The sequence below is a fragment of the Helianthus annuus genome, chromosome 2 (genome assembly GCF_002127325.2).
Source record: "Helianthus annuus cultivar XRQ/B chromosome 2, HanXRQr2.0-SUNRISE, whole genome shotgun sequence".
In the NCBI taxonomy this organism is placed as follows: Eukaryota; Viridiplantae; Streptophyta; class Magnoliopsida; order Asterales; family Asteraceae; genus Helianthus; species Helianthus annuus.
This window is the reverse complement of record NC_035434.2, coordinates 26280859-26299468: the sequence shown is the minus strand read 5'-3', so window position 1 is coordinate 26299468 and position 18610 is coordinate 26280859. Positions and strand designations below refer to the sequence as shown.

Genomic DNA, 18610 nt, shown 5'->3' with positions numbered 1-18610 from the left:
TGGCTGATGACTGACAAGGGTGAAATGTATACGTATATGGGTATATTGGTTCCACCTCGTCCACCACAACGAGTTTATGAGGACCGGGAGACGTTCTATACGCAAGAGCCCGACCCGTCCATGCCATTCTTTACCCAACCCATCACATCCATGCCGATCTTTACTCAGCCCATCCCGTCCATGCAGGTATGTTATTTTATTTTTATTTCATTTATCTACGAGAAATTTAATGTTATGTAATGGGTATTTTGTTTAAATTCTTATAGGCTTCTGGCCCGTTCTATACTCAGCACGAACTTTCCATGCCTCATTTTCCTCAGTCCGGCCAGACCATGTCGCTCTTTCCTTTGTCCGACCTTTCCATGCAAGTATGTTATTTTGTTTTTATTTCATTTTCTATGAACATTTTTAATGTTATGTAATGAGTATTTTGTTTAAATTTTTTATAGGCTCTAGACACGTTCTATACGCTACACAGCCAGTCACCCTCTACTAGGCGTGGCCCGAACATTACGGAGGAGGAGCTCGTGGAGTCTGACGAGAGTTGAAGATGATAGTGGTTTATGTGATTTTTATATGATGCAGTACTGTACGGACAATTTAATTTTTATGTTTTGATGTATGAACAATTTAATTTTCAGTATTTGTGATATTTGTTTAATTTGGATATGTTTGTTTTGATAAGTTATAATGTATGAATATGTTTAGTTTGTTTGGATTGCTTAATTTCACTATGTTTATTATAAAATTTATAACAAAAAAACCAATATAATTTTATAACAAAAAAAAACCAATCTAATTAATTTTTTTTAAATATAGTCTAAAAAGATACTAACAACTATATGTTGTTCTCGGAAAAAAAAAATCCTTGAGGGAACGTATTGCTTTATATGATTTCACTGGTCCCCTAATCATTGGTCTGAAAAGTTTTATTTCGAGTAGACTATAGGAAGCGTATAGCTCAGTAAACCTGGACCAGAGAAACCGTATTATTGTATATGATTCCTCTAGTCCCTTAATCATTGGTCTCAAAAGTTTGTACTTCAAGTATACTATAAGAAGCGTATAACTCAATACGTCTGGACCCAGAGAAATCATATTGCCCTATACAATTTCTATAGGATTCCATATATGTTCAAAAAGGATGTGTGGATAACCAAAGAATACATTATACATAGCAACAATTATCTAGGTTCTTACCTAGCGTAGACGAAAGTCGTTCACTTTTAACATATTTACAATAGAGCCGTTTCTTTTCTTTAATTTTCATCTTGGTTTTTATCACACAACAAGGACGATCGTATGGCTTTTTTCTTTTTTGAGTTAATCATTGTTTTCGTCCCTGCTTTGTCAAAAATCACTATTTCAGTTCATTAGTTTAAAATTTGCGATTTCAGTCCCTGTGATTTCACTTCCGTAACTATTTCAGTCCACTCATAACTATTTCAGTCCCTGTACTTAACATAATAATGGATTGAAATGGTTACGAAAGTGAAACCGCAGGGACTGAAATGGTTACGAAAGTGAAACCACAGAGACTGAAATCACAATTTTTAAAGTAATGGACTGAAATAGTGATTTTTGACAAACCATATGGACGAAAACAGTAATTAACTCTTCTTTTTTTTAATCTTTTAGTATGGTATATATTTTTAGTCTAGATCTCTCTGGTTTGTATATTTCATTTTTAGATCTAAAAGTTTTGTCTTTTTTCTTCCTTTTGGATCTTTAAATCAAAGTTTTCTTTATAAATTTGAGTTTATTTACATTTTATGTTGGTTCACGGCATTAGTTCGTGTTTGTTTTTGCTTGCGTTTTATGTCATGTGGCGGTATGAATTCGTCTTTTTGTTTTATGTGCTTTTCTCTGTTTTGGACGTTATTTGCTTACCCACTTAGTATGATTCTACGACCCCCCACTCCCCCACTCGCAATGCAGGGGTTAAACACTAGTTATATATGAGGTGAATATTGGTTTAATGGGGTTTCGGTCTAACCCAAAATTATGCTCACACCTGAAAGACTTAGTGTGTTTGATTTTGAACAATGGTTGTGTAATTCCAATAAAGTCCTTCACCCAGGTCACTACAAGAAAAAACCCCTATAGGGACGACACCTATAGAGATAACAAAGGTTCTCTCTATAAATCACCCTATAGAGATGACATGTCGTCTCTATTGGGTTTTCGTGCATTTTAAGATATGCCACCTTATAGAGACGACATATCCTCTCTATAAGGTGAAAATATTTTTTTTTTTTTGCTTTTTTTTTTTTTGTTGAACTGGAAACTTTAAAAAACATTTTAATTTATAGAGATGACATATTATCTCTATAACTTTAAATATTTTTCTTTTAATTTAATTTTACTAATGATTAATAATAATAAAACTAAAAAATAAAGTTTAACTTATAGAGATGACATATCATCTCTAAAAAGTTTGACTAGTCAAAAAATTATTTAAATTTAGACGGCATAATTTTCCACCATTCCAATATATGTTATTACCGAAGGATTATTGAGACTACCGTTGCAGAAAAGTCTCACCAAAACCAATTAAAAATCTTAAGTGAGAATCTTACCCTTACATAGGCCGAAACAATAATTAACAATATGAATATATCTGCTAGTTACTGAGTACACGAGAATCATTTATTTACGACCATAAAAGTTTACATACTTTGATCGGTCACTAGAATCATATATTTAGTACCACGGAAGCATACATATATACTAGGACCAATCACTAGAACCGAGCGGTTGTAGTAAGTACTAAGGGGGACTTCTTACGGAGTATAACGCCATATTTCTCACTCATGTCCAAGTCCTCGTGTTTGACTCCATTTGGCAATCCAACGTCAAACTTGTATACGATATTTGCTACTGCAAGCTCCATGATAGCTACTCCAAATTGAATGCCAGGGCATGTTCTTCGACCAGCACCAAATGGAAGCCACTCAAAATTAAGGCCTTTGTAGTCAATTTTATTTTTCAAGAACCTTTCAGGTCTAAACTCTTCTGCTTCTTCCCACAACATAGGATCTCTTCCTATCGCCCAAGCATTGACAATAACTTGTGTACGTGCTGGAATATCATACCCCATTAGTTTCACATCTTGTGTGGATATCCGTGGAAGTAGAAGTGGGGCTGGCATATGCAGTCGCAAGCTCTCTTGTATGACGGCTTTTAGATAATGCATTTTCTCCAAATCCTCCTCAGCAATTATGTGTCTTCCTTGAGCTACTTCGGTTACTTCGTGTTGTAGCTTTTTCATTGCTCCTGGGTGTCTTACTAGCTCGCTCATTACCCACTCTAGACTTGATGCTGCAGTGTCTATTCCGCCAACAAATACATCCTGTAACAAACACAATATTAATTGTTTAAAGTTCACTTAACCTTACTAAAATAACAAAACAAATAATACATTACAGTTTCCAAAATATCCAGCTTGCTTATGTGAAATAATTTAATCTCTTAAAGTTATTTATTATCTAAAAACTAGATGCATTTGATTTCAAGTAATCTGCTACACAGTCCTACGAAAGTATACATCATACAAATAGAAAAAGAAAAAGGGAATGGTACATAAGTAACTAAAACAATATGATGAGATGAAACTTGGTTAAGAAGATTAACTCATACCAAGATTACAGCTTTAACAGTATCTCTTTGAAAGGTAAAGTCCGTTGTTCCATCTTTCTGGACGTTTAGTAAAATATCAACGAAGTCTTTTCCTTTGTTTGGGACTGCTTCAGCCGCTCCTTTCTTCATTACATGTTCTTCGATAACACCTTCAAGAAACTCATCAAATTGTCTAGCAACTGCTTTAGCCCGTCCCACTAAACCAGTAACATGATCAACCCATGACAACCATGGAACATAAGTGCCAACACTAAAAAAAGTGAACATGTCTAAGAAAGTTTGTATTATTTTTTTGAGATCTGACCCATCACTTGTCTTCCCAAGTGCCACGGAACATATTATGTTTTCTGTAAGTGACACAAACATTGCACCAATATCAACAGATGAACCACAGCTTTCTCCAAGGGCATCTAGCATACGACCTAGCTCCTTTTCTCTTACCTTCTGGAATGACGTCACTTGGGCATTACCAAGAAGATGTTTTACTACCATGCTTTTCAATTGTCTCCAGTATTTCCCACTAGGAGAAAATGCAATGTCCTTGCAACCATACAATAATATGTTTGGTATGGTTAAATTGGGACGATTAGCAAACGAAGAATCATGGGTTTTCATGATTTCATGGGCTGCTTCAGCAGAGGAGACTACAAGCGTAGGTACACTGCCCAAATGAAGGTGCATGATTGGACCATATTTTCGGGACAAGCCTTGGAGGGAGCGATGAGGGTCTGAGCCTAGTTGGTGGAGATTTCCAATAACAGGAAATTTCCATGGAGAAGGAAGTAACTTTTTTTTCATTTTGGAATGTGATGAAATCCATTTGAAAGAAATAAAAATCATCAAGAAGGTAAGGAGAAAAGTGAGCGAGGAAAGAAAATTTTCCATTGTTTTCCTATTGAGATGGGCTTGTTGCTCTTAAATCTCATATAGTGGACGGATTAAATACAAAATATTGTGAAATATATGAAGTGACAGGCTAGTAGTAGGATGACACGTGTTACCATTTTAATTGTTCATTTTACTCGTAAGTATGCTATTATGTTTTTATTGTTGCGCGATAATGACTAACATTTTTCGTATTGGAAGGCTATACTCGGTATGGGAGGAGGGTAGTACTTGGATGATAATTCTTCACATTAGCGGCACGTCATAGTCTTTGTGGGATGCTCCTTCAAAGATGGAATCAAGGAAATAGTTGAAGCCCTACCCCACCTAGTTAAATTATACGTATATTTTTTTTTTAAATTCATCTAGTTTTTTTTAACATTTAATAAGATATAAAATAAAATCATTAATATTAAAAACAAACATTACATAATTTAAAAAAAAATAACCTGAAAAAATAAAAATCCTAAGAACTCCACTTTTTCGCCACTTGCTTCCCTTTTTTTCCGTTTCGAGGGTTGCGGTTGCGTCTCCGGAACACATTCTTCAATGTCATCTTCTACGGGTTGTGGTTGGGGAGACGATTCTACCGGTGTTGGCGAAAGTTTTCGTTGAGATTGAAATTGCGAGTTGAACGGGTTTCGCATCATCATTTGTTGTAACGATTGCATTTGTTGCATTGATTGGTTGGCTCATTTGAGAGAAAGCGTTAGGGGGTTTGTTGGAAACCCGAGAAAGCGTTGAGAGAAAATTGCAAGGATGACCAACTCGATTCCATCGTAGGATAGTAGCCGGGTACCGAGAAAACATTTTGGTTTGGGTTCGTGTTTGGGTTTGGGTTAGAGTTTGGGTTCAGATTGTTCGGGTTGTATGGATCCATGGCAAAAGTAGAAGAATTTTATAAAGTTGAGAGAGAGAATTGATTGAAGTGTGTAAAAAATGCGGTGATTTTGCTGTATTTATAGGTAAAAAAAATTTTTTTTGTTTTTTTAAATATAGCCGTTTGAGAGAGGAGAGAGGAGGGTATTTGAATTTTTTTATTTTTTTATTAAATATAGTTGTTAGTAGGGCTGTAAACGAACCGAACGAACACGAACAAGGCCTTGTTCGTGTTCGTTCGTTAAGGAAATAAATGTGTTCACGAACGGTTCATGAACAGTTACAGAACGAGATTTTATGTTCGTGTTCGTTCATTAAGGAAATGAGCGTGTTCGTGAACAGTTCACGAACACAAACGAACACAAATAAATTTGGCGAACGCGACGAAGGATAAAGATAGATGTCCCAGTGAGTAGCACTCGAACTTGAATCCCTTATTGTGGAACGGAGGTCGATTGTATTCGTGGATGTAAATAATGAGACATGAAAGGGAAATGATGCATAAACAATGTGAAAATGGATTTACTAGTTTAATTGTAAGGGAAATAAAATAAATAAAAGTTTAATAATATAAAAAGTACAAATAAAATATAAGAAAGTACAAAGATCTTCAATTGAAACACAAACATACGAACATAAACGAACGCAAATCAACGAATGTTCACGAACACGCTCACGAACACCTTACTGAGCGTTCACGAACACAATCGAACGAACGAGGCCTCTGTTCATGTTCGTTCATTTAACTAATCGAACGAAATTTCTTGTTCATGTTCGTTCATTTATTAAACGAACGAACATAAACGAACTTCCCGCCGAACGATTCACGAACTGTTCGCTGAACGTTTGGTTCGTTTACAGCACTAGTTGTTAGGTAACGGCTGGATTTGTCCACATGTGCCTCATCTTCACTGTTTACCATTTGCCGCTCACGACGACGCCGGATCCCCAGAAATGGTGTTTGGGGGGGGGGGTGGACGACCCCCCACACCGAGTGGCCTAAACGCATACAACATGCGTCATTTTGTAACATTCTTTAGGAGTGCAATTATTTGTTTTTGCATGCGTAAATATTCAGCATTATAGTTTTTTTAACGGTTAAATAAATCATCGGATAAGTATTCTAGGATACCCTCAATCGAGCAAATGCATCCTCTCCTCCATAACGGTCAGAGTTGGATGCATACCCAAGCCACCAAGTTCCGGGGAAAACCCGCTCGCCCGAACGCCCACTACGGTAAAACCCGGTTCGGCTTGGTTTTGAACTGGTGACCTCCAGAGTGGCCCAGTTCTAAACTTCATTGCCACCACCAATATCTTTTAAAATGATTCTAGAGGGAGAACTTGGTATCTCAACACTATTAGAAAATGGTCAATTAGCTACAGAAATTTCCAAGATTGGCCTTGGTTCTTTAGAAAATATGGCACTCTCAAAACAATAAAAAGGGACCTTAAACAAAGTTATTGTAAAAAAAGAAAAAAATTGGCAAAAAAATGCGTTGCGAATTTCAACACCTTTGCGATGCATTTTTGACGAAAAATCCTAACTTTTGAAACAAATTTGCAACACAATAGCCACACAAACAAAACAAACACAAATTTTGTTACAAATGCGTTGCGAATTTGCTACCCATTTGCGACCGAACTATTTATATTTATAAATAAACCATATACCTAACCCATAAAATAAACACCTACATATAACCCAACTAACTACCTCACTACCATCACCTTTTAAACTTTCATACCCCACTATATTATATTATATATAAACTATACCTTCTCCATTTAAACATTTAAAACCCTAACACTATGTTCGCGAGTCTCATTTAACAGGGGAAGGTGAAAGAAAATTCTCTCCTAATCTCTCCAATTTGGGAGGATGAATATATGGTCATATTTGGTCATATTTTCTTTCCTTTTCCCTCCCCTCCCCTGTTAAATGAGACTTGTGAACAGAGTGTAAATCCTCAAATTTGCACCACTTCTGAACTAAATACCCAAATTCTTCCAAATTCCGATCGTGTCGCGGAAAAAAAATCTAGTGGATCGTCAATCATCTGGAGCATCTTTCAACGGTCAATTTCATCGTCCGGTAAGTTCCGTTCCTTCACAATCTCATCATCATCGTCCTCTGCCTTTTTTTTCCGACGAGATCCACATCTCCGACGAGAATCCAATGTCACATGCAGTTCCGAACCCTTACTCTCTCTCTCTCTCTCTCTCTCTCTCTCTCTAAGCCACCAGAACCAACGACGACACACCACAACGTACTCACCGGAGCTTCGTCCGCCAGAAAATCCACCGATCCAATCGTCTCTGCATAACCGTCTCCGTACAGTCGACCAAAACTCAAAAGTTCTATGGAAACAATGGAAACACCTGTTTTGGAGGTCCGAAGCGAAACAAAACAAACGCTTGTAGCGGAATTAGGGCAAAATGTTGATGAAATAGTCGTGAAAGTTGGTGAGGTACGGTTTTTGTTCTTGAAATTGAAAGTTTAAATGCTTTACAGTTATATATTGTTTATTTTTGGGAGATTTTGTTCCTGGTGAATATCTTCATCTTTATAAGACTATGACTGTAAGAGCGTGTTTGGTTTTATTTATGTAAGTTTTTAATGCTTTACAGTTATATAATAGAGATTGTTGTTGTCTTGCTTGGGCTACACATTATACGATGTCAACATAGATAAATAGAGGTTTTTCTTAGTGAAGTCTTACATGTGAGTCAAGTATGTCTTTTAATTAATTCTTCGATTAGTCAAATGCCTATAGTGATAACACTTGAAGAAAATGCTTATAGTACACTCGGAGAATCTCACAGTATCTTAAAAAACGTTATGAAGAGTTAGGTGGTCTCGTGTCTATTTAGTTAAGAATAGGCTAAATGGAAATTAATAGGATGCCTAATAGAAATAAGTTTTTTTATGTGGCGCATAACATAAAAGAAGTAGAACCATTGATACAACTACTTTTGTAGATGACTAATTTGTTTTGTTTTTCTGATTGACCCCAAATTAACACTATCGGGTATGGGGCTAGGGTTGGGGCGTGGGTTGGGGGAAAACGCCCAAGCCATCACCCCGGGTGAGCTTGGGTTGGGGCGTGGCCCTTGGGGTTTGGATTTCAAGTCGGGCGTGAGGCGGGGGTGACATGCTAGCTGGTTGGCTCCTATTCGCTGACCCTGCCATGTCATAGCGAGCTATTTTGACCATTTGAAAGTTTGAATTTTAAATTCAAACCGTTTGGCTACCCCAACCCAAGCCCCGCCATACCCCGCGGACACGTCACTAGGCGGTGGGGGGGCTCCCATTCCACGTGTCAACTCATGCCCCATCCCAAGCCCCACCATACCCCACGGTCTAAGGAAAGGAAAATCCAATTGAGCTATATTTTTTTCTTAAATACTGATATATTTAGTATATATGTAATTATATATTAATTCCATAATAATGATATACTAGCTTACAATTCCGTGTATTACACGGGTTAAATCACAAAAAAATGTAAATTATAAACTTGTATATAATCCTGGTTAATGAAATGACTTATTTAGATAAAAAAGTAAAACAAAAGAACAGTTATATTTTCGCTATTTAAAATAATTTTCTAAGTTTTCACTTCTCTTTTGAGATACTACAATCCATTTTATTATATGTCTTAAAAAGAAGTAACGCTAAAAAAATAATGATCATAAAATTGTATGTATTTTTAAAAATAATTATAAGTTATGAGGTTATGGTAAATGAATTGTAATTAAATTCTACTATGTATATTAATGATATAAAAAAGTCTTTGATACAAATACTATATTTAGATATATGGATCATGAGACAAGATACGAATATCATCATTGTATAGAAAATATTACATTTAAAAAAAAATAATACTAAAAATAAAGTACACATTTAAAAAATAGGACTAAAGTTTTTTAAACTATAAATTTGAGCGTCTACAATAACTTTTTTAATTAGTAGTCGACATTTAAATATTCAAATTAAAAATTTTATAATATTATATAATGTCTTTATTTAGCATGATGATAATGTTTTTAGTTGCGTAATATGATTGAAACTAAGTTTAATATTTAAAACTCAATGTAATTAGAAAGTTGGACCATTTTTTAAGATGAAAACATATTGATATTAACATAAATTTAAAATTGGAAGAAAATATTGAACACGTGTATTACATGACTTAAGTAAATATAATGTTATATACTTAATAGCAAAAAAAAATATGTCTTTTAAAAACCATTTAGTGTTCGCTTTAAAGATAATTTGGTACTTTATTTAGATAACCCGCTTGTAATTTTAGTCTTCTAAGTTATATACTATAAGTACTTATACATGTGATTTGATACTTTATTAGTAATTATTATTGTTTATATCTAAATAATATATTTTATCTTAACAAATATATATGGTTAAGGTAAAATGAAAATTTCTACAAGTTGTGAAAACTTAGAGAACTCGGCCTTACAAAAAGTTTTTTGAATTTTTTACAGGGGGTGTGAATGAGCGGTTAGAGACTCGGAGCGTTAAACTTTTTGATTTTGGATTCAAATGGTTAAAACCACTAAACATAGGGACTCAAAAAGTAATTTACTATTAATTAAATTTGAAATTATACGTTTGATCTTTAGCTATATTAATATACTTATTATATTATTTGATATATTTATATTTGTTATAAATAATTATTAATTAAATTTGAATTTATACGTTTATCTCTAACTATATTAATTAATATTATATTATATTTTGTGTATAAAAATTAATATGTATTATTATTATTAAAAGAAGGAGGCACCAGAGAGTGACACGATGTAATATTATTATTAAAAGAATGAGGCACCAGAGAGTGACACGTGTAAAAAAGATTTTTGTTTATTAGTTTAGAGTTTAGGCGCACTTTCATATCACCTAGAGAGTAAGTTCACATAATTACTTCATCTTACCATTTCGTATTCTTAATCTAAGTTCTGAATATTTAAGCTTTAGGAAGCTTAAGGAACTAGAGATTATAAGGGTTTGATCTTTCTAAATTTTTTGATGGCTTTTTTTTTATTCACTTGTTCTAGACTTGAATTTAATGATTTTGTTGTTTATTTTCAATATTTAAAAGAGTTAACTGCTATTTTCGTCCCTGTGGTTTGGTCATTTTGGCCATTTCAGTCCATTTTTTAAAAATGCGCCATTTTCCTCCCCGACGTTCTGGAAAGGTGCCATTTCAGTCCAAAAATCATAACCCAGTTAAGTCGGTTAGTAAATAAGGACTGATTGTGTAAATTTGTAACATAAAGGACTGATTGTGTAAATTTGTAACACCACCACCACTAGCCCTGCCACCACCACCACTCCGCTGCCACCACCACCGCCACCACCACCACTCCGCTGCCACCACCGCCACTACCACTCCGCTGCCACCACCACCACCACCACCACCACCGCCACCACCACCACTCCGCTGCCACCGCCACCACCACCACTCCGCTGCCACCACCACCACCACCACCACTCCGCTGCCACCGCCACCACCAATTTTATGGAGTATGGTTGAAAATTATGGAGTATGGTTGAACATGATTTTTGAATTTGTTTAAGTGTTTCTTGTTGTCTTATGAACTTATGGGGCGATTTATAAGTGATAAAAACCATGAGGGTGAATTTATATGTGATAGGAATCATGAGCGATTTATATGTGATAGGAACCATGGGCGATTTACAGGGCCGGCCCTGAGAATTCATGTACCCTGTTCGAGCTCGAAAAAACGTGCCCTTAGGTCTTAACTTTTTTTTTTTGAAAGGTGTGAATTATTCGCGAATGACGGGAGGTCTAGCATACGTTGTCTTAACCGGGTCCGCGCTAGAGAGTCCCCTCGCACAATAGATCCCTAATTTAAACCCCTCAATGAGAAACCCCTGTCACCAAGACTCGAACTTGAGACCTTGAGGGGAAAACTCACCCGGGCCCACCATAAGTGGTTTTTAAATACCCGTGACCACCACTAGAGCACTAGTGATGGTTGCCCTTAGGTCTTAACTAAATAAAAAATTTAAACTAGTTTTTCATACAACTTTGAACCGGATGAAAGAGTTGCCGCCCATAATTCTTTTTTTATTAGTTTTTAGAAAATATTTGGGTATTGGGCTCACTAACCTAATGGGCTAAATAGTTTAAATAATATGATTTTTTTTTAAGTGGGCCTATGTTAATATTCTTTTGGTTATACCCTATTAAAAAAATTACATATATAATATCGGATTTTTTTTTAAATTACGTGCCCTAGGAAATCACGGGCCCTGTTCGGTTGTCCTCCCCGCCCTCCTTCAGGGCCGGCTCTGGCGATTTATATAGAGAAAGACTTGCTTAAGAAAGTATCTTTAGACGATGTATTGGATCGATTTCAAAAAATGAAAATCTGTAGGACACAATTCTAAATATATTTGTAATGACGTTTGATGTGTATTTGATAATTATATAAATTTTAGTTTGATGTTTTTTTGTATTTTACATGACCCATATAAATTTTAGTTTGATGTTCTTTTATTTTACATGATCCAACCCGATCCGACCCGCTATGAACCAGTTTTTTTATATAGCTAGAGGCCTAAAATCGTTAAAAATATTTCGCACACCCAAGAAAAATTTCATGGGTCCGCCAATGTCTATGAATATCTGGGCCACTAATATGAAAGCCGAAAACATTTACTTTATAGAAGAAAGAGTAAACTGAAATTTTGGTCTCTGAGGTTTGGTCACTTTTGCTATTTTAGTCCAAAACTTAAACCTTTTTAAATCTAGGTCCCTGTGGTTTTACTTTTATTGTCATTTTAGTCCAAAAATCAAATCACCTGATATTTGGCTAATAAAATCTTGTTATTTTGTCTTTTCCTTAGGGGCAAAATGGTCAATATGGATTTATTATAACATATTATTAATTAAATTAATTAAATTAAATATCCCCTTTACCGTATAAGGGACATTCACCTGATGTTTTACACCTTCTCTTGTCTTTCCTAACACCCCTACAAGCTCTTTCAAGAGCTGTGTCAATATCTGAGCTAGCTAAACTTTCGAAACCATCTAAATCAACCTGGTCATTGTTTTCATCTATATCAATATCTTGTTCATGTTGTCCACTAATGTCAACATCTACTGCAGCCTTATATTCATTTATATCAACGCTATAATCTTCAACTACATTATCTTTATCAAACATGTAGTCTGGATCTCCATCATCCTCTTTCTAACTGATACGTGGTCGAAAAGCGGTGCTTGTAATTGTTTAATTTGATGTTTTTACACAAGTTTTAATTTCAAATAGCCTACTTTTGATTAGATACTTGTTTTGCAGGTCTAGCAGAGTTTAAGGAGCTTTTCGGGACCTTTACGGGTCACCGGGACGAAAAACGAACTAACGGGCCGCGAAACGAGTCAACCGGACTCAAGAAATGAAAAAAAAAACAGAAAGATGGGATTCCAGACACCGTCACCGACGCCCACATGGACCGTCGCCGACGGTATGTGTAAAGCTCCGTAGTCCGTTTTGTCCGTAGACAGCAAGTTTGGCCGTCGGCCATATCAACAAAAGCATGCACCGTCGCCGACGGGGCTTCAGGCCGTCGGCGACGGCTCCCCTATCTTGCAAACGCGAAATTGTTGACTTTTTGGGTTTTGGACGAATCAAAACATGGGGGTCATCATTATGGAGTTACACATCCTTGGAGTTTTTGAAAGTGATCTTGGAGCCAAGACCAACAATTTAACATCACCAATTCACCATCCATCATCACTATCACCCGAATCATAATCCGAATCATCACCATCTTTCACAATCATCAATCCATCACTAACCCTAATCACCTATACATGATCTCTATCATCATCATTCACCAAAACCCTCAACATCCATCACTTCCCCATCATTCAAGCTTCAAGATTTTCCAAGTCATGTCCCAATCATCCGGTGATCGAGTTTCTTCACCCGGTGTAGGTAGTTGTTAAATTTAGGGTTTTGAATTGTTCTTGATTCAACTTTGTGACAACTTGTATTGATTTTTGAAACCTTTGACAATAGTTTACATTTGTTTCGTATTCGTAAATTGTCGAACGATGTTAAAAGTTATGACCTTACGAAATGGTTATGTGTAGTTATGTATTGTCTTGGTTAGGTTTTACTTGTGTTGATTACAAAGTGCATTCTTGTCCGTTCTTTGAAACGTTGATAGTTATTGGCACCTAAGTCAAGGTACACTAAATCCGCTAATCGGATACAATTGAGTTGATTCTAAAAACTTGTAGAAACCCTAGGTTGGCAATTACCGAAACTGGGTGTGAACCCTTTTTCTTATTATTGTTTAGTAATCAATTTTTCTCGCAATCGTTAATCATTAGTCGTTAATCAATTAAATCAATTCCATTAGTTTAAATTCACATCATTCAACGAAACAAAAATACAAAATATCATAGCAAGCTTCATAATTTGTGACACTTTTTGATAATTCAATCGAATCCATTCACAAACCACATACTCTTCGTGGTTCGACCCCTTGCTACCACTAGCTATTTGTTAAGGGTAAATAGGGCTTATAAATATTATCTTTGACCGGAGCGCGACACTCCGATCAAATTTTGGCGCCGTTGTCGGGGAGTGCGTGCGCTTTGTGTTTGGATTATTGTTTGAATTTTTGTGATTAACTGTTTAATTTGCATAGTTCTTTTCTTGTACTTTGTCTTTTTCCTTGTTACGCGGAGTGTGTTACTTGTGCAGGTTACAGGTAGTGCATGCATACGCGGAACTCCGGGAGGACTTCACCGTTAGTCTATGAACCGGAAATCAAAAGAGTTGCAAGAAGGAATTTAGCAAGCCGATTGGAAGCAACACTTGCTTCTAATCAAACTAATCAAACACCACAGTTCACACCGACCATTGAAATCGATTCAATGGCAAACCAAAACTCAAACCAAAACCTCAACTGAAACCAAAACCAAAACCCGAACCAATTCTAGTACCGAAGCAACTTCAATCCAGCCCAAAATGTTCTACCTATACCTCAAGAGCGACCGGGTGGTAATAACAACACCGGACCACCCACACCACCTTTCCAAAACCAAAATCCCAACAACACCCAAAGAACACCCCAACAACAAAACCTTCATCGACACAATTCCTTACCCATCAACCTTGATGACCAGAATGTCAATTCTGACCGTCAAGGCAATCGAGATCGTGGCAATCCCGCGAATGAAGACCCGTTCTTTAACATAGACGATTTGAGGAACGCCATCCCCGATGACGAACCGTATGGTGTTCCCGGTTATCAATCGCCAGAACATGTGAGTGTTCATACGGAAAATTCGGACGATGAGGGATATTATGATGACCGGGCTAATGATGACGAAGATTGGGGGTATGTGAATCAAGGCAACATCTACAATGCAAGAGGGTTTTAAGATGATGAGTTTGGCTATCAAAACGCCAACTTTGTGGGGAACGATGACTGTGGGTACGGGGATAGAAGAAATGACGGTTACGAAAATAACCGCCAACCACGAAACAATAACCAAAGGAACCGGAATGATGGGTTTTACAACAACAACAACAATGATAACCCTAACCGGATTCCTCGTTTCGTGGGAGGGGGTAACCAAAGGGGTAACCAAGGTGGAAATCGAAGAGGTGATAGGGGAGGTGATAGAAGGGACATTAATGGTCCGCATCGTCGTCAACAACCTCCACGGGGAGTGAATGACCGTTTTCGACCGGTAGTTACCGATAATGACTCTCCAATAGTGTGTAAAAGGAGAATGCTCGACTGCAAGCCCCGCTACATCAATATACTTCCCCATTTCAATGGGAGGTCTAATGATGAACCGTACACGCATTTGGCGGAGTTTTCCTCCATTTGTAACACTATCGGGGGGCATAACTTTGCATTGGAGGAGGTCAAACTTCGAATATTCCAGTTTTCGCTAAAGGATAAAGCGAAGCAGTATTTCTTGATGAATACTATTCAATGGCGAAGACTGATGATGCACAGGATGAAATAAGGTAGTTTTGACAATTATCGAGTGAACCGTTGCATGAAGCGTTCACTCGATACAAAGAATTGATTCGGAAATGCCCACATCACCAAATAGAAAAGTGGGAATTGGTGAAGTGTTTTGTAAGTGGGTTGGATGATGCGACATGGAATCGCCTCGAGTCAACGAGCAACGGGACTCTCTTGAGTAATCATGAAGATGACGATTGGGAATTTCTCGAGCGAATGAGCAAGCGGTCGAAGGAAAAGGAATCGGCCGATAGAGCCAAGAAACATCTCGTTTCCTGGTCACTTCCCGATCTTGATTCTAAGGATCGGATTTTTACTTTAGAACGGGAAATGGCTCGTATGAAAAAGAAGGAGGTGAATGCGGTTCAATTCGCAGTGTGTGAGGATTGTGGGGATATCGGCCATAGGACCGATCAATGTCCAACGGGACCGGGTGATTACACCGAGGAGGTAAACCAAGTGTATGGGGAGCAAAAGCAATACGACATGAATTCCAACACTTACCATCCAGGTTTGAGAAATCACCCTAACTTCCGGTATGGTAACGCCTCGAATCAAATGAACCCCAATTTTCAGTCGGGTAATCAAGGTGGTCAAGGTGGTTATTATTATAACAACCGTCAAGGTGGTAACCAAGGGGGCTACCAAAGGAATTACAATCAAGGGGGTAACCAAGGGTATCAAAATCGTGAAGGTAATTATCAACGTGGTTACAACCAAAGTGGAAATGGGGGTGGTGCTTCAAACTCTCAAGGTGATGACTCGATAAATTCGAAATTTAAGTTATCATGAATGCTATCAATCATTCAAATCAAGAGATGAAGAAATAGTTTGAGGTACGAGATAAATCCCATAAGGCATTGGAGTAGCAAGTGGGCCAACTCGCGGAGGAGATGGCTCAAATGAGAGGAAGCACGGGAAAGCTTCCAAGTGACACCGCAGTGAACCCTAAGTATCAAGGGTCAAGCTCAAGGAACACACGTGAGGTACCAATTAATAAAATTACTTTACGTAGTGGTCGAGTAATAGATAATGGTGTCAAAACATCATCACCCCAGTTTGTTGAAGGGGTGGTGGAAGATGCTAGTGAGGATGAAAATGAGGATGGTCAAATGGGTCAAAATAAAAATGATTTGAAAAAGAATAATGACACCCCCGTTGTGACCATACCCATCCCTAAGGCTAAGGAAAAGGGTGTGGACGCTAATACCGCCCCTTATCCCGAAGCATTGAAGGGACCCGTGAAGAAGGTTGTAAACAAAATAGGTCCATAACAAGAAGAGTTGTTGGAAATTTTCAAACAAGTAAAAATTAATTTACCTCTTTTGGATGCAATCAAACAAGTACCGTCTTATGCTAAGTACTTGAAAGAATTGTGTACCCAGAAACGAACTCATAAATTTCCTAAAAAATTAGATTTAACCGAAAATGTGAGTTCGATTCTTTCGGGTGCACTTCCACCTAAGCTTCAAGATCCGGGTCCGCCTATCATTTCAATTCAAGTAGGCGGTTTTAAAATCAATCGGGCACTTCTAGATCTTGGTGCTAGCGTGAGCATTCTACCGGGTAGTTTGTATGACCAATACGAGTTTCGTCCACTTCAGTCGTCAAATACCACCGTGGTGTTAGCCGATTTGACCCAAATTACCCCGTGGAATTGTCTCGGATGTGATAGTGAAAATCGAGGATTTTTACTATCCGCTGGACTTTCTGGTACTTGATTATGTGGCCAAGGACCCACCCAAGCAACCTACGGTGATTTTGGGTCGACCATTTTTAGCAACCGTAAATTCTCAAATTGATTGCAAAACAAGAACGGTTGACATGACATTTGGAAACCGAAGGTTAAGGTTGCATGTTTTTTCCGGACTTATGAACCCTCCAGTTGATGATAAATGCTATATGGCGAACATTGTTGACAAGTGTATACCTATTTGCGACACAGTCGTGGATGGGGAAAACACAATGGAGGATTGTTATATGTTTGACAGGTCACGGGTGGAGATGGATAAGAGCATAGACGAGGAGGTAAAAAGTTTGGAGGTGCTTGCGGTTAGAGAGGGAAAACCGACATGGACGCACCAAGTTGAGAGTTTACCACTGAGCATTGACACTAAATTGAAGCCGTCATTAGTAGAGCCTCCGGAGGTTGAATTGAAGCCATTGCCAAAGCATCTCAAGTATGCTTATGTGGGTGAAGGCAATACACTCCCAGTTATCATCGCATCAAACTTAACCGAGGAGCAAGAAGAAAAATTGATGGGTGTTTTGGTCACCAATCGGGCGGCGATTGGATGGACCATTGTTGATTTGAAGGGTATTAGTCCCTCGGTGGTGATGCACAAAATCATCACGGAAGAAAATGTGACTCCCGTTCGAGATGCACAACGGAGATTGAATCCGAATATGCGGGAGGTGGTGAAGAAAGAAGTGCTGAAATGGCTTGATGCGGGTATCATTTATCCGAATAACCGAGGTAGCCACTCGACCAGTAACCGGGTGGCGAATTTGTATTGATTATAGGAAGTTGAATACCGCAACTTCCAAAGATCATTTTCCTTTACCGTTCATTGATCAAATTGTTGAGAAATTATCGGGGCAACAATTTTATTGCTTCTTAGATGGCTATTCTAGTTATAATCAAATTGCCATCCATCCAGAAGATCAAGCAAAGACAACGTTTACTTGTCCCTACGGCACCTTCGCATTTAGGCGAATGCTGTTTGGACAATGTAACGCCCCCGCCACCTTCCAAAGGTGTATGATGAGTATCTTTTCAGATATGGTGGGGAAGTCTTTAGAAATCTTTATGAATGATTTCTCAATTTTTGGGTCATCATTTGAGGCTTGTTTGGACCAACTAGACAAAGTACTAAAAAGATGTGTCGAAACTAGTTTGGTCCTAAGTTGGGAAAAGAGCCATTTTATGGTTCAAGAGGGAATCGTGTTGGGACACGTGGTGTCAAGTCGTGGGATAAAGATCGATCGTGCAAAGGTACAAGTTATATCTACTTTGCCGTATCCCATGAGTGTTAAAGGTGTTAGGTCATTTTTAGGTCATGTGGGTTTTTATCGACGGTTTATTAAGGGTTTTAGTGACATAACCAAGCCTTTGTGTAACTTGTTGTTAAAAGATCAACCGTTTGA

General features: G+C 37.5%; 1 protein-coding gene and 1 long non-coding RNA gene across 2 annotated transcripts; one reads left to right on the top strand and one right to left on the bottom strand.

The window, feature by feature from the left end:
- Positions 1–2586: 2586 nt before the first annotated feature.
- Positions 2587–4574, bottom strand: LOC110912666 (cytochrome P450 Tp4149). The gene is made up of 2 exons (XM_022157445.2): positions 3640–4574; positions 2587–3352 (listed from the first exon to the last, which is right to left on the bottom strand). Exons 1-2 carry the CDS (start codon positions 4522–4524, stop codon positions 2744–2746), a joined length of 1494 nt encoding a protein of 497 aa, XP_022013137.1. The 5' UTR covers positions 4525–4574; the 3' UTR covers positions 2587–2743.
- A 2601-nt stretch (positions 4575–7175) lies between these two features.
- LOC118484034 lies at positions 7176–13505 on the top strand. Its single transcript, XR_004872594.1, has 2 exons — positions 7176–7874; positions 12766–13505. It is a non-coding gene; the product is annotated as an uncharacterized LOC118484034 (long non-coding RNA).
- The last annotated feature ends 5105 nt before the right edge of the window (positions 13506–18610 follow it).